The 27,975-nt window shown below is 45.5% G+C and overlaps 1 protein-coding gene across 1 annotated transcript; it reads left to right on the top strand.

Annotated features, from left to right (window-relative positions):
* The first annotated feature begins 75 nt into the window (after positions 1–75).
* NAALADL1 (N-acetylated alpha-linked acidic dipeptidase like 1) lies at positions 76–27,065 on the top strand. The gene is made up of 19 exons (XM_048504415.1): positions 76–299; positions 2,347–2,519; positions 3,933–4,054; positions 4,781–4,903; positions 7,222–7,411; positions 8,339–8,432; positions 9,285–9,389; positions 9,836–9,921; positions 13,087–13,206; positions 14,457–14,542; positions 17,032–17,095; positions 18,312–18,379; positions 19,539–19,627; positions 21,496–21,586; positions 24,071–24,152; positions 24,711–24,887; positions 25,077–25,167; positions 25,724–25,816; positions 26,894–27,065. The coding sequence occupies exons 1-19, from the start codon at positions 76–78 to the stop codon at positions 27,063–27,065; spliced, it is 2,250 nt and encodes a 749-aa protein (XP_048360372.1).
* Positions 27,066–27,975: the final 910 nt, after the last annotated feature.

Raw genomic sequence — 27,975 nt, 5'->3', positions numbered from 1 at the left:
CCAAGTAATAGACGTAGGGTTGGAGTCTTCTTTGTTTCCATAGCTAGTCTTCTTCTTCTTCTGGTACTGGGAGACATGGCAGTGTGCAGGGAGAACTGGAAATATATCCTTGCATCAGTTCTTTCTGGAGCTGCAGTGCTGACCATTGGAATCTTGTTGGGCCACTATGCAATTCCCAAAGGCACAGATGGCCCTACATTCCCCAGCTGGGTTCACAGCCTGTCTCAAGATCTGGATGAAGATCTGCTCCAAGACTTTATGAACCAAGTGGAGGCCAACAGAATCCGTGAGAACCTCCGGTAATGCTGGGAGACATCTCCTGATGTCCAAGGTTCGGGTGGAGGGAAAATGTGGTAAATCTGGCAGGATGTATATGCTTCTGTAATTCTTGTGGGACGTGTACGGCTTTGTAATCCAACCTGATCTAAACAAAAAATAGCCCCTAGGTGGGAAAAACCCACTATCCACTTGGCCAAATATATTTCAAGATTACCTTATATACTTGTGTATAAGTCTACTTTTTCAGCACATTTTTTTGGACTGAAAAAGCCCCCCTCGACTTATATGCGAGTGAGGGTCCCACTTAATTCTTGTGTGGCATTCCCCCTCTCCCGTCTTCGCTTTCTCCTGCCTTCTTCTCTGCCTTCCCCCTTTCAGCTGCTTTCTCTGCCTCTGCCTTCTTATCGGCAGCAGCCAGCCTCTGGCTCTCGGCGGGTGACAACCAGTCGACCTGGGTGAGCTGGACAAGCTGCGGGATGGAGAGGTCAGTGACAGAGACCTTGGGATTGGTGAGATGAAGGGGGGGGGTCGAGTAACGAAGACCTCAAATGGCAGCTTGATAGCGTATCTATTTTTATTTTTGAAATTTACCAGTAGTTGCTGCATTTCCCACCCTAGGCTTATACGCGAGTCAATAAGTTTTCCCAGTTTTTTGTGGTAAAATTAGGTGCCTCGACTTATATTCGAGTCAACTTATACACAAGTATATACGGTAGCTGTTCAGGCACATTGGCAGCTCAGAAGAAAAAACATCTCACTCCCCAAAATAAGTCACATATACAATTTAAAAACTAATATATTTACAGGGCTAACATAAGCAGAGTTATCCCCTTTTAATATCACTGACTTTGGAGTAATACTGTTATTGTTACAGGAACTAAGGTGGATTAGGGCTCTCCAGACGTTCAAGGACTACAAATCCCAATTGGCCATGCTGGCAGGGGCTGATGGGAACTGTAGTCAATGAACATCTGGAGAACCGCAGGTTGCAGACCCCTAATATAGACCCTAGTCCACAAATAATCCTGGCGCAGTAAATCTGATAGTCTTTAAGGCTCCTTATTGACTTTGCGGTACCACGAGGAGTCTATCTCTCTTCCAGTTTGCAAAAGTTTCTCAAGACACTTGTTACTTGCCATATGTGGCCAGGCCAAGACGGTGTTACTGTCAGTTTAAAACCTGTGCGGGATTTTAAAATGTAGAAGTATTTAGGGGAAGTTTAGAAGAAGCAACAATGCAAGAATGTGATAAGAGATTTATTAAGTAATCAGTCTGGAGAACGTTAAAGCATTAACTCAGTTCGTTTGCTGCAGGATAGGGGGAAAGCACTAGTGGCTGGCTTGAAAGGATAATCAGTCACATTGATAGCGCATAGGTCTATTAATGGGTATTAGCTGCAATAAATAGTTTATAGAATTTGCTGCCACAGGTCACTTATTTAGAGGGCTGTAAATACTGATTAGAAAGGAAGGTGGAACGTTACAAACTGATTTCATCAGATCTCAGAAGTTAACTACAGTCGGTATTTGGATAGGAGATCATTAAATAAGTCTCTGCAGAGGAAGGTAATGACAAACCACCTAATCGTCACATTTGCCTGAAAAACACCTTGCTGGGGTTGTGACTTGATGCCTTATGAGGAGAGACTTAGGGAGCTGGGTATGTTTCCTTTGGCAAAGAGAAGGTTAAGGGGTGACATGATAGCCATGTTTAAATATTTGAAGGGATGTCATGTTGAAGAGGGAGCAAGCTTGTTTTCTGCTGCTCCAGAGACCAGGACAAGGAGTAATGGGTTCAAGGTGCAGGAAAAGAGATTCTATCTAAACATTAGGAGGAACTTCTTGACAGTTCAGGCTGTTTGACAGTGGTATACACTTCCTCAGAGTGTAGTGGAGTCTCCTTCTTTGGAGGGGTGCTGTGATTGTGTGTTCCTTCATGGCAGGGGGTTGGACTTGATGGCCCTTGGGGTCTCTTCCAACTCTATGATTCAGATTCCAAATTCCTATGTATGCTGCAAACACTGTTGCCCACTCACACTCACCAGCCTGTCCTGGTCGTTCACATTAGGAACTTGGCCTCCAAGCCCCACATGGCTACTACTGACGGGGACAAAGAACTGGTGCAGCTGCTGCTGACTCGCTGGAGGAACCCTGAAACTGGTTTGGACCTTGCTACAGAGGTGGTCTATGATGTGTTCCTGTCTTTCCCTGACTCAGAGAGACCAAACAGTGTGGTTGTGGGTAAGCACTGAGTACTGGCTTTGGGGAGAGATATGGTGGAAAGGGGTTTGTTTAAGTCAGTGGCTATCTACCTAGGGGACAAGGGGTACCCCTCGTCCCTGGGCTCCACTCTTCTGGTCACGTGGGAGCCCCCGCAAAATTGACCCCCCACGTGACCAGGAAGTCCTGCTGCCTTGTGGTTTTCTGCGCGAAAATGGGGAGGTAGCAGGACTTCCCGCTGCCTCCAAGCACCCTCGACCGCACCCATGTCGCCATGGACATGGGCAAGGTCTAGGGTGCCTGACTCACCCCCAAGCCCTGCCCCCGGCCTCAGTGCTTATAAAAGCAGGTCTTCGAGGTCAGGGACTGCAGTCTCTTCCGGCCTGGCTGGAGGGAAGGTCAGAAGGGAGTGCTGGCTGGGAGCCCAGCTGGGAGGGGAGGTGTCGGGCACCTTAGACCTTGCCCATGTCCATGGCGAAATGGGTGGGGTTGAAGGCACTCGGAGCAACGAGGCAGCAGGAAGTACTGCTGCCTCTTGTCTTCGAGCACCCTCGCCCCTGCCCCCTGCCCGTGTGTCATTGACATGGGCAGGGTTGGGAGCACCCAGCAGCAGAGAGGGGCGGAGCCTGGGGGGGCGTCCAGAGACAATTTGTCTCTGGGCGCCATCTACCCCGGTATGCCTCTGGTTGAAGTGTCAGAGGTCACGGTGGCAACCATGCATAGTTGGGTATTGTATGATCATGGTGCTATAGTAATAATTTGTAACCGGCTTCTCTTTTCAGCAAACCACATAGCATGGCTTAGCCTGAGTTTGTCTGAGCTTGGGGACTAAGCAGGGTTAGCCACAGTTGGATGGGATAGCACTGAGAAAGACTGGAGTTGCTGAGGCAGAAAGTAATGGCAAACCACCTCTGCTGCTCCCTTGCCTGGAATGCCCTGTGGATGGTATTGTGATGAGTTAGTTGCGGTTTGGCATTAGCGTCTTCTTCTCTTGCCCATGCAGGAAATCCCAGCTCTGAATGATAGCTATTGCACATGATTGGGCAATATCCATTGATACATGGATATAGCCTAAGGTTGTTTTGCCCTGATGTTGAAGCCACTCACCCAGTGATACCCAACATGCTGCCCTCAAGCAACATGGCACCCACCAAAGTGTTTCCTAGTGCTCATTTGCTTCTTCCCTAAAGCATCTCTTTCCCAAAGCAAAGAACCCATCCTAGCTGTCGACTACAGAGATTAGTCTGTTTTAGCACAATAAAACACTAGTGGCATTTAGATGTGAGTCCCAGCTCCCTTCTTCAGACATGGAAGCCCAGTAAAGGAATGGATCCATTGGAATGTAAGTGAATGTAAGTGAATACACTCTAAGAATAGGATGAGATATTTCAATACAGGATGCCCTGACCAAGTTCTTCTCCTTTTTTCTGCCAGTGTTGGAAAATGGCACCCAACCCTTCATCTCCCAACAAAAAGAGAAAAATCTCACTGCAGACCAAAACGATCCAGCAGTGGTCCGGCCCTATGCAGCGTATGCACCTCCGGGGAACCCCCAGGTATAGGCCCCTCTTGTGGGTGTTTATCCTACTATCTATCTTTAACTTTAACTATCTTATCTGCGCTTGGACTTTGCTCCCTTTAAGGGCACTTCCTCAGAATTCTATGATGGCTGCCATGTCAAAGTGTGTTTATTACATTTAGTGTCCTATTGTTGGCACGGGACACTTTTCACCAAGGATCAAAGAATAATAAAACTCCTCAACTGGCTTTCTACTGTAGGGATGAGCCCCGCAAACCCAGCAGAGCCTCAGAAAGAGCGCAGGAATGCCTGTGCCATCTGTGCCCTTCTGGGTGCACACGCTCACCTGCCCCCCAGGCCCCCGTGAGTCACAGGTCATGAACTACCTGACTCACGGTCACCAGATGTCCCAGACAAAGGGGCGCCTGCCCCCAGGTATGGATTAGACCCAGACGTGAACGTTTCCTCCCGCACGTAGGCAACCCCATGATGTCATGTACTACAGTATTCTCCCGCTCTCCCGCCTCTCGATCTGCCCCTATTGAAACCCTAATAAAAGGTGCCAGGGACCAGACCACGGCAGAGTTGCCAGATCCACGGATCACGCTTCCTGCCGCTGGCTCTCTCCACCGGATGATATCGCTGCGTCTCGCCTCTTCCTTGCAACCCTCGCGGGCCAACTTCATTCTACTATTGTAGAAACTCTATTTCCATCTATGGTCCTGTTCTTCCACTAACTCTTTTTTTAAAATTACTTTTTCAGGGGAAATTGGTGTATGCCAATCAGGGCAAACTTAGTGACTATGAAGAACTAGTCCAAAATGGCATTGAGCTGAATGGCACAATAGCTATAACCCGTTACGGAGGGGCTGGCCGATCCGCCAAGGTGAGGGAGGGCTGGAGGCATTCGACTTTCTTTCTTGGATATTAAAAAATGCCACGGTAACAAAATTTCATGATAAATGTTATTGAAATAATGTTCATTTGTATTTAAGACACATAGTTATTCTCCTTATTATTGATGATAAAATATTCACATGTAAGGTTGAAGATTTTAATCCTATATTTTAAGAAATCATTTAGCTCTGTCAATGATATCACAGGTTGGTTGCAAGTAACATTATAATTCTCTACTAAAATTTTACACAAGATCCACTCATTAGAATAGTCTGCCCCAGAAGGTTAATGGGTCTGGATAGTTTCCTGACATCTCTTGGGAGTTTTTCAGCGAGCAAGGTTGATACTCCTGTTGTAACCCTAGACCAGGGGTGGGCAATTATTTTTTCCATGGGGCCGCATAAGAAACAGAAAATATTGTGGAGGGCCAGGCCAAAAGGCAGGGGGGCGAGGCGCTTTTGAAAGCCCCGCAGAAGCCGGCAGCCAAGGCAACCGGCTTCTGCGGGGCTTTCAAAAGCGCCTGCTCCCCAGCACGGCAAGGGGGCCAGTCAGGGTCAACTTGCGGGCCGGATGTGGCCCCCGGGCCAAATATAATGCCCAGGTCTGCCCTAGACAATCTGTGAAATATGGAGATGTCCCAGGCTGTGAACATGATCACCTTGAAGCACCCTTTACCATCCTGCAGAGCCTGAAATGCTCCTTGTTTTACTGAGGAGCTTGGACAAATGAAGCAGTTGAGCATATGGTTGGAGAGCAAGTGAAGGAAAACTCAGCATCATTCAGACTGAACCCAGTTAAGAGCATATTATTAGGCTTACTCTGTGGCAGTGATGGCAGGAAAGTGAGCTCCATCAATATTGCATCCATGCCATGCCATCTAGCTGAACTTTTCTGGGTTGTGAAGGGGCTGAGGCTTCTGCAAATGTAGGCCCAGAAAACATGCAGACCTGGTGGTGATGCTTTTACAATGCAGTTTGCAGATGAGTTGACTTGCATCTGCCGTGACTTAGATTTGACTATTAGTTCAGTTCAATCTCAGCGTGTGACTGGAGTACAGTCTGATCCCACCTATATGGAGGACTTTCAGCTAGTGAGGCCTGATGAACTGGATAAGCTGCTCAGAAGTCTACAACCTACCACATCAGATGTGAAACAGGACAATAGCCGACTATGCACAAGGTGTCTGCTACATTATGGGGGCAAATGTCCGTCATGGCAAGATTTCTTGTATGGACCTATTTCATGGAGCCCCACTTTCCCTTTCCATTCTCTCCATGGCAAGTGACACTATCTCTAGCACAACTTTTAATTTGCTCCACCGCCAGAGCAAGGAGATTTGCCAGTGAGCACAGCTTTGCTCTGGACATCTTCCTTCCGCCCACAGCCAGCCTTCCCTCTCCCTCGCACTGCCATTCACATCTCACCCCCACCCCGTCTCCCACGCACTTCCATGTTGCCATCTCCTCCTCTAAATGTTCATATTGAGATATTGACATCTCAATATAATAATAACCGAGAGTTTTTGCAAGGAACAGTACAAGTCTAATAGGAATTGTTGCGGGCATTGTTGTTGTTATTGTTTGCTGCATTTTAACTCAACTTATTTAAAATTTATTATGTAATTATAATTTTCTGTTGTTCACCGCCCAGAGCCCTCCGGGGGTTGGTTGGTATATAAGATAAATAAATAAATAAATAAATAAATAAATAAATAAATAAAGTACAAGTAGGGTTTCTTTTTGGTTCCACCATACCTCCCCTGCTCTGCTTCTGCCCTCTCTGTTGATTGGAAGAGCTTTTTAGAACTTTATTTCAAATGAGACCCTATTTTAAAACAAGCCTTTCTCTTCTCTTGTGGCAGCAGGAAGAGTGAGAGAGAGAGAGAGAGAGAGAGAGAGAGTGGAAGGGAAAGCAGAGAGAGAGAATATCAGCTGTAGTCTTGAGACTACAGGGTGTGATGAGACCTGTGCCTTTAAGGTTAAATTGATGGGCGGAGTTAAGAGAACCAGGAGAAGCAGAGACCCAGCAGACAAGTGGGCTGTCTCCTTATGTGTAAAAAGAAAACCATGAGGAGACACCACTACAAGGCCACTGTGCAGTGATGAGCCCCAGGGTAAGCATTCCATGTATAATGAACCATTATGAAATAGGACAATATAAAAATGACCTTTTGCAAGCAAGTTTAAGGTAAAAGAATTTTCAAGAATTTTAGAAGCTGGCCAGTGTCATAGGAAGAAATTAAACCCAGTCTTGGAATACCAGAATTCCTGTGAAATGCAGCCACCTTCACCTATCCTTTCTTGGCAGGCGATCAATGGGGCCAAATTTGGTGTAATCGGGGTGGTGGTTTACACCGATCCAGCAGACATCAATGACGGGATAGTCTCGGAGGAACAGACATACCCCAATTCCTGGTACATGCCCCCTTCTGGAGTAGAGAGGGGGTCCTACAGCGACCACTTTGGAGACCTGCTGACACCATACTACGCTGCCAAAGGTGATGACATTACGATTGTTCAGGGGGTAGGCGGTGTCAGTGAGCACAAAACCAGTGTACCTTTTATACCAACACCTCTTCCCTGTATCCTGTCTGCACTCTTTTCCATGGTTTGTGTCCCACTAATGCTATCAGAAGAAGGTTCCTTTGGTGGGGGGAAGGCTTCAAATTTGTTGCGTCTGTATCCTTCCACCAAATCTATTCATGGCCAAGGAGGAGATAAGAGTAGATTGTACCCAGCCCTGGCTCCAAGCTATGAGATCATCTCGTGAACTGATTTTACAGTTGGGGCTTACAAGAGCCATAGCTCAATGGCAGAGTTCATCACGTGCATTCAGGCTGTCTAAGGCTCAGTCATTGGCATCTCTAGTTAACCAAGTAGCATGAGTAAGACCAGAGGTCTTCAAAATGTCACCAGCCTGAGCAGATGAATCAATAGGTTCTGACTCAGTATAAGGCAGATATATATATGCTAATTAGGTAGAGCACATGCTTTGCATGTATCAGAGCATAAATTCCATCCCTGGCATCTCTAGTTAGCATGGGAGAAATGCTGACGAAGACCTGGAAGATCTGCTTCTAGTGGAACTGATAATATTGGGTTAGGTGAACCTATCTTGAAGCCTTTTTAAAGGGTTGGTTCCACCGATGCCTGGAACCTTCTTGTAGCTAGTCTCCTTCTCCATCTATCTTAGATGGACCTTGGTCTTTTCCAAGTCTCCTTCTTTGGAGGGGGAGGGGAGGGAGGGGTGTCATGCAAGAGAGGGGAGGAAAGGGGCTGCTCCGCCTGTTGGTCCAAAGTGGTACTTGGGCTGAATCTGTCACTTGATTTCCTACAGGTCACCAGTTCAAGGTGTAACTGGAGTCTTGGCACCATGGTAAGCAAGTTCCACTACATACTAATTATGCTCCCCTCTCTATTTCCAGATTTCACCTACAGGATCCCAGAGGACAATATCACAGGGATTCCTCTAATTCCAACCCAACCCATTGGCTTTGAGGATGCCAAGATCCTGATCTGGTGGGTAACACTGTGTGGGTATGTTAATGGCACCTGAACTTGCAGATCTCAAGCAGAGAGCCAGCATGGTGTAGTGGCTAAGAGCTGGTGGACTCTAATCTGAAGAACTGGGTTTGATTCCCCACTCCTCTACATGAGCAGCAGAGTCTTATCTGGTGAACCAGATTTGTTCACTCCTACATTCCTGCTGTGTGACCTGGGGCTAGTCACAGTTCTCCTGAACTCTCTCAGCCCAACCCACCTCACAGGATGTCCATTGTGGGGAGAAGAAGGAAAAGGAGTTTTAAGTGAGTCTCCTTACAGGAAAGACAGGCGGGATATAAATCCAAACTCTTCTTCTTCTCTTCTGTGGAAAAGAAGGTGAAACAGTCCAAAGGTTGAAACTCTTAGTGTATAGTTTTTGAAATCCCTAAATTCAATTTAAGGAACATATTGAAAAGGAGAAAAAAAATAAACAAAGTGACTTTTAAATCTCATAGGCCAGGCTCTTAATCTCTAATATGCCAGTTACGCTTTTGGTATCTTTTGAAAAAATAAAACACTCAGTTCCTAAATTCAATAGCATTCACAATAGCAATGGTGCAAAACAATGAGCATAATAAAGGGAATCTCTGAATCCCAGGGCCAAGAGGTGACATCAGGGGAAGGCATCAGCAACTATTCTCCTGTAGTTAGATCTCCAGAAAAGCTGGTTGCCCACTGTATGACACAGGGTGTTGGACTAGATGGGCCACTGATCTGATCCAGCAGGACTTTTTTTATGTTCTTGATACAGATTTCTCCAGGCAACAAATAAATTTAAAAGGTAAGTAAATGGGAGAAAAAGACCTTTATATTGTTTTGTATTTACAGTAACCTGGCTGGCCCTGCAGTAAATGACTCTTGGCAAGGATCCTTGGGGTGCATCTACCATCTGGGACCAGGATTCCAGGACGGAGGGTTGTTCCCTAATACCAGGTAGCAGGACACACAAAACCTAAACTGGGTTTCTCTTTTCCATTCCCTCCCAGATGTCAGGAAGCCATCAGTGCAATTCTGACCAAAGTTGCACCTTCCTAAGTCCATTGAAGTCAATGGGCTTCGAAGGGTGTAACTCTGCTTCCGATTGTACTGTATGTCACTAGATGATCATTCAGATGCCATCAGACATACCGTGTTGGGGGAAAAGGAAAGTCCTGCAAAGTCTCAGTGGCTCCATGGCAACCCTGTCAGGTTTTCAAAGCAAGAGATGAGTAGAGGTGGTTTGCCATTGTCTGCCTTTGCAATGGCAACCATGGATTTCCTTGGTGGTCTTCCATCTAAGACTGACCAGCGCCAACCCTGCTTAGCTTCTGAGACCTGATGAGATCAAGCTAGCCTGGGCCATCCAGATCTAATGTTGTGACTGAACCTTTCCTTCCCAGTAATGTCCAGGTGAATGTCTACAACCACAGAAGAATTGAGAAATCTTCTAATGTCTTGGGGCTGATTCGAGGAAGTGTGGAGCCCGGTGAGTTCCTTCTGTGCCACTAGGCATCATCCAGCATCATCCTAAAGAGAATTACATTCTTAAGATTGCAAAGGGTTAGCTGTATGAATCTCTTGCAACAAGATAAAAATCCAGCGGCTCATTAAAGACTAAGAACATTTATTTCTATAAGACCTTTCATGAGCCACAGTGCGCATGAAACTTGGCATCTTACGTGAGGTTGGAAATTTAAGGTCCAACTTGGGTTCCTTTCAGCTACCCAGTAGCCACAATAAATGACTTTCTGAAAATAAAGGCGAGCTTGAACAAGTTTGGAATGTCACCAAAGAGAAAAAGCACTGGGGGAAGTCGTTTCCCCAGTTTTGCTACCCTGCAAACTGGGAATACTCTACATATAGAGCAAAACAAATGGGGAATAACTCCACTAAGCAATGTTCCCTCACAGAAAAATTGCAGGGGAAGGCAGGAGACCTCGGAATGCCGCCCTTGGTGGCATTCTGAATCAGTTTGGGCTTTTCTTTATTTTTTAAAAAAACATTCCCTGTAGCTGCTGTGTGGCTGTGGGGAATCTGAGCTGGGCCCAAATCCAACTTTTACAAACCCAAACACCTAGGCGGATTCCACATGGGCCCAAAACAGCAGTGTGAAAACAGTGTGAAAACCGATGTAAAATGGTGTATACTATTTGGTGTATACTTTTACACCATTTTCAGACCGTTTTCACACCGCTGTTTTTGGCCCATGCGGAATCCGCAGGGGGAGGGAGTAAGAAAGAGAAGGAACTCATGAACTTTTGAAGTGTGTGTAAGATAAAAAGAGGGAGGCCAGGTGTGAATCCTGTAATAAAACTTCAAACTGTGTACAAAAGAGAATTGCAGTTGCAAACAGTGATTGATACAAGATGTCAGAGATTCAAACAAATAAGCAAAGAGATAAATTTGAAGTGAAAATTTAAGGATACTGGTATAAAGTTATAGTCTGGTAAACCATTTTGAGAGCAGCCGATAGACATTTCTATAAAGTGGGTCCTGCAGAGCTGTTAGGGACTGCACAGTGAGTAAGGAAACCGCCTCTGTTTAAGATCCCCAGTCTGATTTCCAGATAGCTGATGAAATGAGCTGTGACTTCTGAAAGCTCATGTTAGAAATAAAAGCTGTTAGTCTTTAATGCACCATTTTAAGCCTCAATGGGCTTAGAAGGATATAGTTTTGCTAAGCCTTGCATTGATTGGAATCAGTAGTGACCACATAACTTAAAAGCCCATAATGATTTAAAGATAGTAATGTTGTAAAATAAAAGTTTCAGAGAGTAGCCATATTGGTCTGCAGTAGAACAGCTAAAATCAAGAGTAGTAGAGCCTTGGGCCCCTTCCGCACACGCAAAATAATGCGTTTTCAAACCACTTTCACAACTGTTTGCAAGAGGATTTTGCTATTCCGCACAGCTTCAAAGAGCACTGAAAGCAGTTTGAAACTGCATTATTCTGCATGTGCGGAATGAGCTTCCGAGATTTCAGGGGATGAGTTTGGGGGGTCAGAGCTCATAAAATAAAAGTCACCCCTGGAAATCCATGAAGCTACTGTGGGAATATTGAACAGAATAAAATAAAGAGTTGGTAAAAGGGTCATACAAACAGAATACCTCAAAACCAATTAAAATGTTTATTTATTTAAGGAAATTTTTACCCTCCTTTTCTCTGAGGTAGTGACCCAAAGTGGCTCACAAAAATGCCTATTTTAAACAAGCCAGCAAGATACCAGATCAACCCCCCCAAAAAACCATGTACCAAGATAGGTTCTGAGTCCAGTGGTCAGCCCACTTAGTGACTACAGGTTTTCAATTTTGGTTTGCTCCTAGCCATACCCAGAGTTTTAATATCTGCAAAGAGAAAGGATGTTGTGCAACTGGCAAGATCAACTATTAAAATAGCAGGCAATATAATCAAAGCAAGTGGAAGGAGAGATGCCATCTTGAGCATGAAGATCACAACGATGAACAAAAAGCACAATCAGGAAATACTTGAGTAAAGAAGAATCTCTTTATCCTGCACCAGAAGCTCCATAAAGGCAGATTATCTGAAAGGAAGGCATTTCAGAGGGGAGGTGCCACAACCAAAAAGGCCCTGTCTTTTGTGATTTCCCAATTTCAAACTGAGGGGTACATTCAGCCAAGTTTTTATAAATAATCTCACTTGACATTTAGTGCTTGTAATGGATCATAAGCAACGTTCCTCCCAGATGGCTGTTTCAGTCACCAGAAATGGTACAGGGAAGGAGGCTAGAATTTCTCCTTCTCCCGCACAATATTCCTGACCATAACTAGGTCCTATTATGTGCATATTGTAATGTGCATATTGTAAAGGCCATTGCTTTCACATCCTGCATGTGAGCTCCCAAAGGCACCTGGTGGGCCACTGCGAGTAGCAGAGAGCTGGACTAGATGGACTCTGGTCTGATCCAGCAGGCTAGTTCTTATGTTCTTATGTCCTCTACGTGGACACTGGATGCTTTGGAAGATGATGTGCAACTGAAGATGCTTTGAAAAGACACAATTGTTCCAGAATGCAGTAGTTAGATTGCTGACAGGGTCTTCCCGGTCAACTGATATAACTGCAATCTTGCGGCAGCTGCACTAGCTCTCAAATAGTTTCCGGTGGCAATTGAAGATGTTGGTTTTGACCTATAAAGCTCTAAACAGTCTGGGACCCTCATACCTTTGGCGCTGTCTCTCCTGATATGACCCCCCTTGCACACTTTGGTCTTCATCACAGGGCCTACTGCAGGTACTTGGTCAATGAATAGCCTGTTTGTCATTAACTAGGGCAAGGGCCTTCTCAGTGGTTGCCCTGGCCCTCTGGAATCACCTCCCCAAAAAGGTTTGTGCCCTGAAGGATCTATTAAGCTTCTGCAGGGTGTATAGTTGTCTTGTTTTGTGCAGGGTTTTATTAACGAAGAGAATGGCTGGCTGACCTTATTTGTTCCACAACTGATGATGGGTTGAATTTTAATTAGAATTTGTTTTGTTGTATTTATTTGCATTTTTTTCAGTTTTGTTATCTAATTGAAGTCTTGCTGCTGTGTTGTGTGTGTAGCGAACCACGCTCTCTGTTGAGGTGAGGGCACAGGTTGCAAATCAAACACCACACTTACACCATTGTTAAGCTTTTTATCTTTCTGGCTCCACCAGACCGATATGTCCTGTATGGTAACCACCGGGACAGCTGGGTGCATGGTGCTATTGATCCCAGCAGCGGGACGGCAGCAATGCTGGAGATCACACGAGTTTTGGGCAAGATGCTTAAGGAAGGTAAGCTGGACCATGGGATGCCTTCTTTCTACTGGGAGACGATGGAGGTGGGAATATGTTGTGATGACAGAAGACCAAGGCAGCAGGGGTCAAAGCAGGGCTGTCAACCTCCAAAAGGCTAATTTGAAAGGTGGACTCTATAGCATTATACCCAGATGAGGTCCCTCCCCCCTCCAAACCCCACCCTCCCCAAATCTCTGCCTCCTCAAATCTCCCGGTATTTTCCAACCTGGATCTGACAATCCTTAGGGGTGTAATCAGTAGTGGGATTCAAATAATTTAACAACTAGTTGTTTACTAGCACCATTTTAACAACCGGTTCTGCTGAAGTGGTGTGAACCTGCTGAATCCCACCACTGGGTGTAATAATAGAAGGTTGCCAACTTCAAGGTGAAAGCTGCAGATTACTACTACTGATCTCCAGGCAACAGAGATCAGTGCAGAAAATGGCCGCTGTGCAGAGGTGGGATCCAGCAGGTTCTCACAGGTTCCCGAGAGTAGGTTACTAATTATTTGTGTGTGCCGAGAGGGGGTTACTAATTGGTGATTTTGCCACGTGATTTTTGCCTTAGTTACGCCCCTCCTCTCAGCAGTAGCGCGCAGAACTTGAAACAGTCTAGCAGGAGGTGCACCGGCGTGCGTGGCAGCCTGCGCCTGCGTGCATTTGTTTCCCGCCCAAGGACTGGTGCAGCGGCTGCATCCTTGCTACAGCCCCGCCCAGGAATGCCCCGCCCTGGAATGTCTGGCCATGCCCATGTCATGTCCCGCCCAGCCCCATTGGCGCTATGCCACAGTTTGAATCCCACCACCATGGGAACCTGTTACTAAAAATTTTGGATCCCACCACTGCCGCTGTGGAGAGTGTACTCTTTGGCATTATACCCCATTGAAGTTCCTCCCTTTCCCAAACCCTGCCCTCCAACCCCCAAAATCTACAGGTATTTTCCCACCCTGAGCTGGCAGCCCTAGTAATGAGAGGGTCCTGATTACTTCATCCACTCTTGGCCACTTTCTCCTCACTGGAGAACTACCAGAACTTATAGTATTCCTTGTTGTATTTGAATTGATAGAACAATAATAAATTTGCCAAGTACTTCAGTGTTGTTTTCCCAAAGTAAATATTGCTATTTATTTAAGCAGACAACCAAGATGGACATAATTTGTTTTTGATAAGTGGATGTGGTCTCATCCCTCTCTGCACATGGCACCTGAGAATTTAGAATTTAATGTCTGGCTTGATTTCTTTGCAGGGAAATGGCGCCCACGAAGGTCCATTATTTTTGGCAGCTGGGGTGCAGAGGAGTTTGGCCTCATTGGTTCCACGGAGTACACTGAGGTAAAAGGGCCAGGAGGTTGTGTCTCTCTTGGGGGTCTTATTCATTGCTATTTGAGGTCAGAAAAGAGGCAGTCAGTCAGTAGTCATTTCAGTTAAGAAAAATAACATCAAGGGTCATTCTGTATTTGTTTATTCATAATACTTTTCATTCGCTGTACTCCAGAAAGGACTTCAAGTGGATTACAATGTTATTTTAAACCACAATGAAATCAGAAATAAAAATCATCACACCACCAATATCTTGTACAATAAAAACCGGAAAACTTGTTTTAATATAAACAGAGCAGTATAGCCCTCACCTCTATATAAATTGAAATTGTCCACTACGGCCCCTTCCGCACACGCAAAATAATGCGTTTTCAAACCGCTTTCACAACTGTTTGCAAGTGGATTTTGCTATTCTGCACAGCTTCAAAGAGCACTGAAAGCAGTTTGAAAGTGCATTATTCTGCATGTGCGGAATGAGCCTACAACAGCTGATGCTGCACCTGTTCAGAAGCTGGGCATGAAACTGGATTGCAAAGGATCAAAGGCAGAAGTGTCATCCTGAATACACTAGAACTGGAGTACCAAATACTGTCTGTCACCTTCCCCCCAAAAGACATATAAAACAGATTTTTTTATTTTGTTTTATCCTGTTTTATATCTGGCTTTCTTGGGAAAGGTGACATAGACAGTATTTGGAACGCCAGTTCTAGTGTATTCAGGATGACACTTCTGCCTTTGATCCTTTCTTTTGTTTTATTTATGCTATTTATAGTCTGTTTTCTCACAGAATGGATTACAACTAGTGAATCAACAAAAGGAGAAATAACCAGTATGATAGGATTTTCGAAGTCTGGAACTACCAGAAATTCATAATTAAGCAGTACAGAAACTACATAATAGGATCCTACTTACAACTTATACATAGCAGTATAGACCACAGTCCCAGTCATTTGTTTAAGCAAGTTTGCGAACCATTTTGTATAGTACACAACAATAGCTGGACCCTGTTTATCCAATGATGGTTACATTGATGGCTTCTACACTGGGATATTTCTCTGCCTGAGCGGCAAGAAACCCCCTCAATAAAGAGTAGCATCTAGATAGGGCCCAGATCCGGGTGTAATTAATCTGGATCTCTTCTCTCTCTTTCTTGTCTCTAGAGAAAATATGAATCTCATTTTCTTCAAACCCCATATGTCCCTACTCGGCCTCTGCGTTCAGCAGAGGCCAATTTGCTGGTGGTCCCCGGCCCCTCAATGATGCGGCTGGCCTCCACACGGGCCAGGACTTTCACAGCGCTGGCCCCGGCCTGGTGGAACACCCTCCCACCAACTGTCCGGGCCCTGCGGGACCTTGGTGAGTTCCGCAGGGCCTGTAAGACTGTGTTGTTCCACCGGGCCTTTGGAGTGTCCAGCCGCTGATATGGTGCCCCCCCACTGCTCCTGCTTTGGCACTGGTACAACAGAGCTCCTCATATTGAGGGGCCTGCCGTCCCCCCCTTCTTGGGGTGGGTTTTTAAATTGAGCCTGGATGCCTCTTGTTTAATTTGCTAATTGTTAGCCGCTGTTTTTATGTATTTTAAGATGTTTTATTGACGGAGCCTATGTTTGTATTGTACCGGATTTGCTCCTGCTTATTGTTTATATATTATGTTGTTCACCGCCCGGAGCCCTTTGGGGATCAGGCGGTATAGAAATTGAATAAATAATAATAATAATAATAATAATATTAAAAATAAGCAGGAAACTGTGAGGTGTCTATAGGTGGAATGTCAGTGCTTCCCTGTACTTACGTCAAGCTCCCTTTTAGCCAGTGGTGGGATCCAAAAATTTTAATAACAGGTTCCGATGGTGGTGGGATTCAAACAGTGGCGCCGCCGCACACACGCACCTCCAGTCCCTATTGGGCAGGGAGGTTGCTTTAGTGACCCCTTCTCGGCACTCAGAATAAAATTAGTAACCACTTCTAGAGAAGTGGTGAGAACTGGTTGGATCCCACCTCTGCTTTTAGCCCTTTCATTGTTTGCTGTAGCACTTCAATGCAGCTGAGAAGAAGAAAGGAAGCCTTACCGCAGGTTGTAGGTGGTGGGGAATCTGAGCAACATGTAGGTATGACATGGAAGAATATGTAGAGTAAGCAGAATGGGAATGAAGAGTATTGATGCCTTTTCTCCATGTTCCTGACCCATCTACTGCAGGAACACATTTTTTGCACTCTCCTCTGTAAGCAGGTGTCTGCATTGAGTGAATTATCTTGTCCTTTAATGACCTAGAAAACATCCCTTGTTTCAGAGAGCTATTACTAATACACATCAGTGGTTCTTTCACCTTCTTCTTACTGGATTTTAACAACCACAACAGGCAAGTGTCAAGACTACCAGTGTGGTGGCCTTTACAACACCCAGCATTCTGTAGGCACATCAGGGAAACTAAGTTACCCATAAATGGACCAGAAGACACAGCAAACACCTCTACTTCCTGATCTATGTCTCTCCTGCACAGGAATTTTTCAGCAAATTGCAACAGCGCAGTGTGGCCTACATCAATGTGGACATTGCAGTCTTTGGTAAGCACCACAGATCTCACACCTGTATACTGTAAAGCTTTTAGCCAGTAAATTGTCCAGTTTTCAGGCTCGAAATTTCCTTACTGGCTCTCACTAGGCAATGAGCAGAATTTGCAAAACAAGAAAAAGGAGAACAATCTCTGCCCTGATTGATCAAATTTTGCATCCTGGCTATGCAGGTGCATTTCTAAGGCATGGCAAGTATGGTGGTGCCATCCATCCATCCATCCATCCATCCATCCATCCATCCATCCATCCATCCATCCATCCATCCATCCATCCATCCATCCATCCATCCATCCATCCATCCATCCATCCATCCATCCATCCATCCATCCATCCATCCATCCATCCATCCATCCATCCATCCATCCATCCATCCCTCCATCCCTCCCTCCCTCCCTCCCTCCCTCCCTCCCTCCCTCCCTCCCTGCCCACTACAGATATTCTGTCCATGTGCCTTACCTTGCTTTACTGCTGTCCGGTCCTTTAGCACTGCTCAGCCACTGGCAGCACCACACCTACTGCATGCTGAGCCAAGCATCTGGGATTGCTCCTGCCACCCTAGGCCAGCAACAAGACACACGGCCAGCTAGCAGGAGGACCAAACCTCAGGCTAGGTAACTCAAGGAACGTACCAATGCCAAAGGATGCACAGATGTTATAGGCACTGTTTTCCATAAATACACTCCTCTGGCCATGGTTCAGCCAATGAGTACCATGTCATGGCTCCCTGCAAAGCAGGCTGGACATATGGTCTAGTAGCCTGTGGCTTGCCAGGGCTTCTCTTTTTGCAGCCCTGGCCAGGAATCAAACACAGGAGTTTCATCCAGCCCCTGATGGGCCACCATACACAGCTGGCAGCCTGGGCTCAGCTTGGTAGATCATGAGCAGGTGCTTCATTGCCAGCTGGCCTCTTTAGCTTGACATTTAACTTCAGTTTGACCTGTATTAAATACCAGGTAACGTGATCTACTGTGCAAAGCCTCAACTGCCCATTTCCATTCATGGAACCTCTTATTAAGAGAAAAGTATGTTGTCCTGCAGGCATGTCAGTAGCCCTGTGTCTACATAGTGATAAAATGCTGTTCTAATTAATTGTTTGCCTGTCATGTAGCTGTTGAAAACTCATGCTAGGGTAAATAGAGATGGTCACTCTCCTCAAGCCCTTGGGTTTGGAGGGCCTGCTCTTATTTTTCTGTTTCTCCTTTGACAGCCAATGCTACCTTGAGTGTATCGGGAACCCCGCCTGCCCAAAGTGTTGTTTTTAAAGCAACCAAGCAAGTAAGTAATCAGTTCTGGGTATGGTTGCTGGAAGAAAAGTGCCCTGCGCTGTGCTCCTGTGACTTTAATAGTGGTTTGATCTGCAGAAACCACCAAGCAAAGCTCTTCTGGACATTCAGCAAAGCATCATTTGTGAATTGTTGCAGATCCAGCTGTTTTTAAAGGGACAGCTGTTTCAAGCACAAGCCTAATTATGGGAACAAGGGTTACCTATGTAACCCTTGAACCTATGTAACTGAATAATTATTCAGGAGAATAAAAGCTGTTAGCCTGGATGGGATACTAGAAGAAGAAGAAGAAGAGTTTGGATTTATATCCCCCCTTTCTTTCCTGTAGGAGACTCAAAGGGGCTTACAAACTCCTTTCCCTTCCCCACCTCACAACAAACACCCTGTGAGGTAGGTGGGGCTGAGAGAGCTCCGAGAAGCTGTGACTAGCCCAAGGTCACCCAGCTGGCGTGCGTGGGAGTGCACAGGCTAATCTGAATTCCCCAGATAAGCCTCCACAGCTCAGGCGGCAGAGCTGGGAATCAAACCCGGTTCCTCCAGATTGGATACACAAGCTCTTAACCTCTTACGCCACTGCTATTACTACGGGAAACTTTTGTCTCCATGGTGAATGGTTTTCTAGAGTGTGAACTTGCCAATGCCATCATCCTTTTTTAAAAGGATTGCTCTCGCACTCTCTCTCCACCCTTTCTGGCTGGTTCCATACGAGGGCAGAGAGGGGCCATGCAATGGGTCCACGCACCCCATCCCCGCACCACTAGCTCCTGTCTCTGCCCCCACCGTCCCTCTTTTGTGTCAACACAGAAGTGCTCACATGGTCCTTCCCTTCACAATTAAGGGCTCTGCAAGGAATTAAGTAAAGCCCATTAAGGGGTCCGATGGGGGTGGGAAGAAAAATAGAGTGTAGCTCTGCTGTTCTGAAGGCAGGAATTCATTCCAAACAAACACACACAAACAAATAAACAAACACACACACACGTGTATTGGCTACACACATAACTTCCATACAGATGTTTTGTCAGCAGCCTCCTGACCAACTGCCTTTTAACTAGTTTGTACTAGTTTAAACTTTGCTCTGGCTTAAATGGGAAAGCTTTCTTACAAGCAGAAAAAGCATGCAAAAATATTCCTCACGTGAGTTTTCTCTTTAGGTGCGGACTCCAGATAATTCCAATTCAGTGTATGAAAACTGGAAGCTCTACTTCAACCGAAACAGCTCCATCTATGGGGTCATCCCTCGGTAAAAAGGGAATTCAGGGGAGGGGGCTGTTTGTTTATTGACTAAAATATTGGTACCTCAAATTTTAATTAGAATCTTCACGGTGGCTACTAAACATTTCACCCAGGCACGAGTTAAAATCAGATTAAACAGCTACCAAAGAAAGCCACAGAGCACAATGAAAAGGAAAATACCAGCAGTGGTTCAAGAGATATCTCCAAACCTCTTCAACACAGAGCTGCCTTACCTTGGTTCTAAAACACCAACAGGGAAAGAGTGAGGTTTAATCCTTTGGGGTGCCATTGGAGAAAAGAAGGAGAAACCTTGAAGAAACCTTGTTTTTCAGTGGTGTGAGACACACACAAATGGACAAACTCACAGGTTCATATCAGAGTAGGTGCGCCTTACTGTATGGGGTCTGCAAACTGTGGCTCTCCAGATGGTCATGGACTACAATTCCCATCAGCCCTGCCACTTGGCCATGTTGGCAGGGGCTGATGGGAATTGTAGACCCATAATTAGAGCGTTGGAATCCAAAAGTATTAACTTGAATTTGGGCCTGGAAATCAATAATTTCATTTTATTTTTCATTTCAATTTTAATGTATACCCCGCCTTATCCCCGAAGGGCTCAGGGCGGCTAACAACATAATAAAACAATACACATTATAATAGAATAAACAATAATAACAATGGTAAATACATTAAGAACTAGAATTAAGGATCAAAATACTCAGATGGCGACTTAAACAACAGCAGCAGCAGCAGGAGCTAGAACATGGAGACGCTTCCTTCATGCATAGGTGCTGTGCTCAAGAGCCAGCCATCACACATAGGGTGTAGCTGCCTGCTCACACATGCACTCCATCTCCACACTTCCTCTCCTTCAGGTGTTGGGGTCTCTCTGCCACCTGCATCCACTTCCTTCAAACTTGGCAAAGCCATTAGGGTCCTTTAAAGGAGCCTGGTAAAAGCCCTTGGGGGGAATTTACATTTCCTTTGCTCAGGGGTAGGGAACCTGCGGCTCTCCAGATGTTCAGGAACTACAATTCCCATCAGCCTCTGTCAGCATGGCCAATTGGCCATGCTGGTAGGGGCTGATGGGAATTGTAGTTCCTGAACATCTGGAGAGCCGCAGGTTCCCTACCCCTGCCTTTGCTGCACAGGACTGACAGATTCCAAGCTCCAACCAATACACAGTATGAAAAATATGGCCCAGCATCTGTCAATAGGTTTTCTGCCAACTGTGAGAGACCACAGATCCCACCCACACTGCAGTTTAAAAGAGGCAGTCCTGGCTTTTTTTTTTTGGCCACTACCCCTAGTATATCACTATCCCATTGACACCTTTCTTTGTGCCCACCAAGTTTTTTTAAAGAAAGTGGGTGGAGCCAGATGGGGCAGTTGCCTGACAAGGCTTCTGATTGGCCATTGGAGATTTGATTGGCTGTGCAGATTTTTAAAAGCAATTCTTTGACTGCAGCTGCTACCACAGCACAAGGATCTTCACCATGTGACTGAAACTAAGCTATGGTGGCCATTTTGTGGCTGGCTGTATCTTCAACAGCAGCCATTTTGTGGCTATGCCCTGTGTCAGAATTCTGAAAGTGTTCACAGGCTCAAAAAGGATGGAGACTCCTGGAATGCAGAACACAATAGTAGAAGTGCAACCTTCAGCAAAAAAGGAGGGACTTGGGTACAATAATCCAGAGTATGAACATAGAAACACAGCAAATATGTCCCTGTTTTCACCTTTGAAAAGTTGGTGGTTATGCATTGCCTGTGTTGCTGCACAGGCTTGTGTAAGTGGTGTTTGTTTCTGAACGATGCATAATCTAGTCCTAGCATGAAAAAGTTCTTGTTGACTTGCCTTCTTTCTCTCTGCTTCAGTTTAGGATCTCTAGGTGCTGGAAGTGATTATGCCCCTTTCATTCACTATTTAGGCATCACATCCATGGATATTTCTTATACCTATGACCGGGTAAGCAATCTTCATCATGGTTTTCCTCCCCGGCTTGTACAAGCAGTTGCTTTGAGAAGGGCAAGTGTTCATGCTACTAATTTGAGTGCTGGAGTAGCACATAGAAGCCACATTTTAATTATTCTATTATCAGATGTTTATCCTGGCCTTTCCCCACCAAAGCAGGGCTCAGGGCATCTTGCAATAGATGAAAACCACACTTTACAACAATATATAAAAGAAGTAGTACAATATGTGTTTGTTTGTATAATGATATGGGGCAGGTGTTCAAAAAAGTCCTTGAACATTTGTGCACTTGTGGTCTCTTTCACATTGAGCATTCATTCCTTTTGAGTTAGATTCTCAGATATGCACATATTTTCCTCTTCTCCCAAACTCAACACATCTCAGATCAGAGAATCTCCACAGTTTCAGAAAGTGCATTTTCCTCTCCCTCAACAGGGAGAGTGAAGACAAACAGTATGTGTTTTCTCACTCCTCCCCACTTTCCCCCGCCCACATAACAACAGTTTCTCCTGCTGTTCCAGCCACAACTTCTGAAGGACCAAAAGGTCTTTGTTTGTTTTTATTTTCATGCTGAGGGTTCATTGCTGGAGAGATAGCCCCCAAAATTGCTATTAAACTTACATGGTCTAGCAAATTAACTCAGGACCACAGATAGCAAAAAAAGGTGGCAGGCAACTTTCCCTTATAGAGGGTACATGGAGAGAACAAGGAAGCAGCTGCGGGCAAAATGGCAGATTGGCTCAACTAGGAATATTTTGCAGCAGGAGAATCCCAGGTGTAAACAAAAAACTCTGGGGAAACCCACTGCAAAACAAACAGCCCTGGGGTAAGTAGTGCATGCATAAAGGACCCTTGTTTCCCTCTGTGAAGAAACAGAGGGAAACCCTTCCCCGTCCCTTCTACAAGCAAGTGCTGAGGGGAGCGGGGTTGTATCACAGCTTTGCGATTCAGAGCTATCATACTCCAGGGATAGCAAGCTTCTTCACGGCCTTTCCCCTTTACCCGACTTGAGATGGCGGTGGAAAGTGCCATCAAGTTGGAACTGGTTTATGCGACACCATACGGTTTTCAAGGCAGGAGGCATTCAGAGGTGGTTTGTCATTGCCTTCCTTGGCATAACAACCCTCTGGAGTTCCTTGGTGGCATCCAGGCACTAACCAGGGCTGACCTTGCTTAGCTTACAAGTTCTGATGAGATCACGCTAGCTTGGGCTATCCAAATCGAGGCACACTTTAGATAGCAAGTCTAAATAAGTAAGGTGAGTTTCCAGAGGAATTCAAAATATAAAGGAAGTGTAATAAATGAATAAAATAATACACATGTTTTGTCTGAGGGAACAAGGAAAAGGTGAACATATACAGTCTCTTTCTTCTCTAGATGCTTCCTAAATGATGTTAGGACAGGCTAGAGAAGAGAAGAGAGAAGAGTTTGGATTTATATCCCCCCTTTCTCTCCTGTAGGAGACTCAAAGGGACTTACAATCTCCTTGCCCTTCCCCCCTCACAACAAACACCCTGTGAGGTAGGTGGGGCTGAGAGAGCTCCGAGAAGCTGTGACTAGCCCAAGGTCACCCAGCTGGCATGTGTGGGAGTGCACAGGCTAATCTGAATTCCCCAGATAAGCCTTCACAACTCAAGCGGCAGAGCTGGGAATCAGACCCGGTTCCTCCAGATCAGAGTGCACCTGCTCTTTGCCACTATGCCGCTGCTGCTAGCTTAACTTGAGGTTGTAGTTAAGTCAGAGTTCATCACAACCTTAGATTTTTCTGTATTGTCCCCTGCTTTGTGGGCAAGATGGAGTCCCTAGCCTAGGCAAAAGTTTAGTCCATTGTGGCTTCTGCCGCTCCTAGGAGCTGTCCAAAAGTGAAGAGAAACTCCTTCCTAGTATCTTGGAAGTTTATAATCTACTCTGAGGGAGTCTGTCCTATCTGGGGGTCATTTGGATCTTCCTGCTCCAAAAGCAAGAGTTTACTTTCTTGGCTTTTAGCAGTGTCTGTCCCTTTTGGGTGTAATTTGGAAGCAAGCAGTGAATTAGTAGCCATTGTCCAACTTTGCCCAGTGTCACTAGCCTAACTAAGAACTGGGATGCTCTAAGCCACAGGTGTCAAACTCGTGGCCCTCCAGATGTTATGGACTACAGTTCCCATCATCCCCTGCCAGCATGATGCAGGCAGGGGGTGATGGGAACTATAGTCCACAACATCTGGAGAGCCACGAGTTTGACACCTATGCTCTAAGCAGATGGCTCCTTTCCCTCAGTTTGCCCCTTCTGCCAGCTGTGAGTTTGCAGCTGGGCTCCTGTACATGAACAGAATCACAATAAATGCAATATTGTAATCGCAATCAATGCAATATTGGGGTGCATTTCTACACCCTCCAAAAACAATATATGTCACTGCTGTTCTAATAGCGGCCCAAGCTCTTTGAGGTTATTTCATTCTCAACTGTTTTAGATTCTCTGATTCTTTTTTTTGCCTAGAGCAAGACTTCGGCACGGATTTATCCTGCCTACCATACGGCCTTCGACACTTTTGACTATGCAGACAGATTTATTGATCCAGGTAACAGGTGGGAAGGGGATGGGGGGGCGGATGCTTGGCCGGTGATAGCCAGAATTGTTCAGCAACCACATCTCTCTGTTACATAGCTCAATGATTCTTAAAAACTTTCTTCTTCCTTCTCCTCTTCGTTGCTTTTTCTGACGTTTATCACACCTTCCTGCATTTTTTTTTAAACCTATGAATTATGAGAGCAATGTACTGTCAAAAGCTTTCACAACTGGAATCAACTGGCTGTTGTATGTTTTCTAAGCTGTGTGGCCATAGTCTGGTATTTTTTTCTCCTAATGGATGGGAGTGAAATGTGAGGAGTAAAAAAATGCCGGACCACAACCACAGAAAACCCGCAACAGCCAGGTGAGAGCAATATTCTCCTCTCTTGCTCTCTCTCTCTCATAATATTAGAACTCAATGATATTGATCAGTGTTGGTGCCAGACAGACAAAAGGAAGACTTCTTTCACAAAAAGCATAATTAATATATTGAACTTGCTGCTATAGGATGTTAGGATGAGCAGGTCTATAAAATGTTGCTAACCATAATAGGTTCTTTCTCTCCCAGGATTCACCAGCCACCAGACAGTGGCACGGACAGCTGGCAACATTTTGATGCGCCTGGCAGATACTTTGATTCTTCCACTCAACGTGACTGACTATGGAGAGATGCTGGAACAGATGTACAAGGCTGCCGACCACGAGGATATTGTGGCTGACCTGAGAAACCACAACATCTCCCTTGGTGAGACAGAGGGGTAGAGGTACAGCGCTATTTGCTGGGTTGGTGATAGCTATGGGGGAGTTGTGTACTGCACAAATCTCTGTGAGACTGCCTGCAGAGTGGATCTCTTGTTTTAATTGAAAAGAGGCATATACATATTTTCATTAAAGAGCACATTTGTCTCCTTCCTCCCTTTCCCCCCCTTTCCAGCCCCACTCCAGGCTGCAATTGCACAGTTCAAGTCAGCAGCTGCGGGCCTCGACCAGCGCATAGCAAGTTTGCAGGAAGAAGAATCTCCCAGGTCAGCAACCTCCCTCCCTCCATAATGTTCTGCAGGATGTATATAGAGTTCTGGGAACATTCAAAGCTTTTCATAGCCGTTCATCTCGGTGATCCTTACAACAACTCTGGAAGGTAGGCTGGTGGGATTTATCCCCAGTACTGCAGATGAAGGAGACCAAAGGCTTAAAATGCATATGGCCGGGACAGAATGCCAACCTCCAGGTGGAGTCTGGGGACCGCCTAGAATTAAAACTGATCTCCAGACTGCAGAGAACATTTCCCCTAGAGAAAAGTGCGGCTTCAGAGGGCAGACTCTATGGTATGCAGTAGATCACAGGTCCTCGTTCAGAATCACACGCCAGAGTAGCAGTGAGCAGGCAAAGGCTTTCCCCAGCAGACTCTGTTTATGAATTTTGTTTAGGCATCTGACTGGCCACTGTTGGACTAGCTGGACCATTGGTCTGATCCAGTAGGGTTACTCTTATGTTTGTATCTCTGTGGACTTTACTAGCGGCTGTGAGGCCCAAGGACCCTATGAGCCAGCCCTGCTCCCCCTAACCTTCTTCTCTTAACAGTCCCCTCCATGTGCGAATGGTGAACGACCAGCTGATGCTGCTAGAAAGAGCATTCTTGAACCCCAGGGCCTTCCCTGATGAATATTACTACAGGTAAATGGATCAATAACCGCTTTTCTGGGTTGTGTCTTGGGAATTTATTCCATCAATAGCATAATTCCATGAATAGCCTGCTCCAAGAAGCTCATTGAGGTGCTTTGTGTCAAGGGAAAGGGTCACCATTAGTATGGAATAGATCTCTAGGATCCGATCCAATCATATAAGATCCTTCACCCATCGTTCCAATGCCTGATTTAAGAAATCTGTACTCTCCCTGCTTTACTTTACTGTGTTCTGTTAACAAAGGCATTTTTCTCCCAGTCTGACTTTGACACTGAAAATGAGTGTTCCTTTAGTTCAGTGATGGTGAACCTTTTTGAGACCGAGTGCCCAAATTGCAACCCAAAACCCATTTATTTATCGCAAAGTGCCAACACGGCAATTTAACCTGAATGCTGAGGTTTTAGTTTAGAAAAAAGGGTTGGCTCAGAGGCATGCGTTACTCAGGAGTAAACTTGGTGGTAGTCGGTGGCTTTGCTTTGAAGCAACCGTGCAACTCTTCCAACGGGTGAATCATGACCCTAGGAGGGTTTACTCAGAAGCAAGCCCCATTGTCAGCAACTGAGCTTGCTCCCAGGTAAAGGATCGCACTTTTCTTCTTTGCATGAAAATCAGTGGGGTTTAACAGCGCTTAACAGGGTTACCTACACTGCTTCCCCAAAATTAGGTCTTAGGTTTAATGCTAATAATCGAGCCCAGTGGCCCAGGCCAGCCTAGATGTGTGTGTGTGTGGGGGGGGGGGGTGACTCTGCGCGTGCCCACAGAGAGGGCTCTGAGTGCCACCTCTGGCACCCGTGTCATAGGTTCGCCACCACTGCTTTAGTTGTATGTATGGCACTGTTTTTTAGCGCATTACTCTGTAATTTTGTAGTTCAGTCTTATTCACAGTTGGTTCTATGTTTTCTTATGTTCTTATTGCATTGTTTTCAGTTGTGTAATCACCTTGAGTCTCAGCAAGGAAGGCAGCCTATTAATGAAATAAATTGAATATATCTTTCAATGCAACCGATGCATCAATTTGATCTGGTAGAAGCTGACCCTTCTCACTTCTGCCCTTCTCTTTCTATGCAGCCACATCATCATGGCCTCCAGGTCGTCTTCCATTGCCACCTTTCCTGGCCTTGCCAATGCTTACTCCAGTGCCAAGGTGTCAGGCAACTGGGAGAAGGTCCGCCAGCACCTGACAATTGTCATCCAAGCAATAGAAAATGCTGCATCCATCCTGGAGCCTGTGGCCCAATAAGGCCATTAGTAATAACACTGAGCTATATAGAATGCTTTAGCACACAGGTGTCAAACTCACAGCCCTCCAGATGTTATGGACTACAGTTCCCATCATCCCCCGCCAGTATATTGCTGGCAGTGGATGATGGGAACTGTATTCCATAACATCTGGAGGGCCGTGAGTTTGACACCTATGCTTTAGCATATTCAAAGGGAGTCATTTGTAACACATGTAACAGTTCTATAAAGTAGGACAAGGATATTATTCAGTGGTGGGATTCAAATAATTTAACAACTGGTTGTTTACAAGCACCATTTTAACAACTGGTTCTGCCAAAGTGGTGTGAACCTGCTGAATCCCACCACTGATATTATCCCACATTCAAGCACACAGAGAGCCAAGCTAGGGTCAGGAAAACTCAGGTATGAATCCCGATTCTATCACTGAAGCTCGCTTTGCGCTAATTTGCGCTCCCTATCTTGACTTAACCTACCTCACAGGGTTGTTGTGAGGATAGATGGGCGGAAGGGAGGACAAAGCCTCTTTGAAGGATCCCATGCTGCATCTTCAACTGATGATTGTGTCCAGGCCAGCTGTCTCTATGCAAACGGTCTCTTGCCTTCTCTTTCAACACAGTGCAAAGAAGCAGCAACTGGATTTCTCCCTGCCCCCTCATTATTTTTTATTCAACGACTTGTACTGATATTTGAGCAAATCTTTCATGGCTTGAATTCTGCCAGCATTTCAAGTTTACCTGGCTGTCTCTAAAAACATGGGAGAGGAAGTGAAGCAATTTTTTTAAAATCAAAATTTATTTCTAAAATCACAATTAAAACTACATTGAAATGAAAATCCTGACCAGCATCCATTTGTTATTGAGTGCAGTGTGTGCCTTGAAGTTCCTCATTCTTTTGACTGTTGCATTTTA

This window comes from Sphaerodactylus townsendi, linkage group LG01, assembly GCF_021028975.2.
Source record: "Sphaerodactylus townsendi isolate TG3544 linkage group LG01, MPM_Stown_v2.3, whole genome shotgun sequence".
Classification (NCBI taxonomy): Eukaryota; Metazoa; Chordata; class Lepidosauria; order Squamata; family Sphaerodactylidae; genus Sphaerodactylus; species Sphaerodactylus townsendi.
The sequence above is the reverse complement of the archived record's forward strand: the minus strand, read 5'-3'. Positions and strand labels throughout refer to the sequence as shown.

What these genes read in the sequence shown, in the direction of transcription:
- NAALADL1 (XM_048504415.1), top strand. Translation starts at nt 76, where the DNA reads ATGGCAGTGTGCAGGGAGAACTGGAAATATATCCTTGCATCAGTTCTT. An exon ending in GTTCCACGGAGTACACTGAG is followed by an intron (nt 14,543 to 17,031) that starts GTAAAAGGGCCA and finishes TCTCCTGCACAG; the next exon opens with GAATTTTTCAGCAAATTGCA. An exon ending in TGTGGACATTGCAGTCTTTG is followed by an intron (nt 17,096 to 18,311) that starts GTAAGCACCACA and finishes CTCCTTTGACAG; the next exon opens with CCAATGCTACCTTGAGTGTA.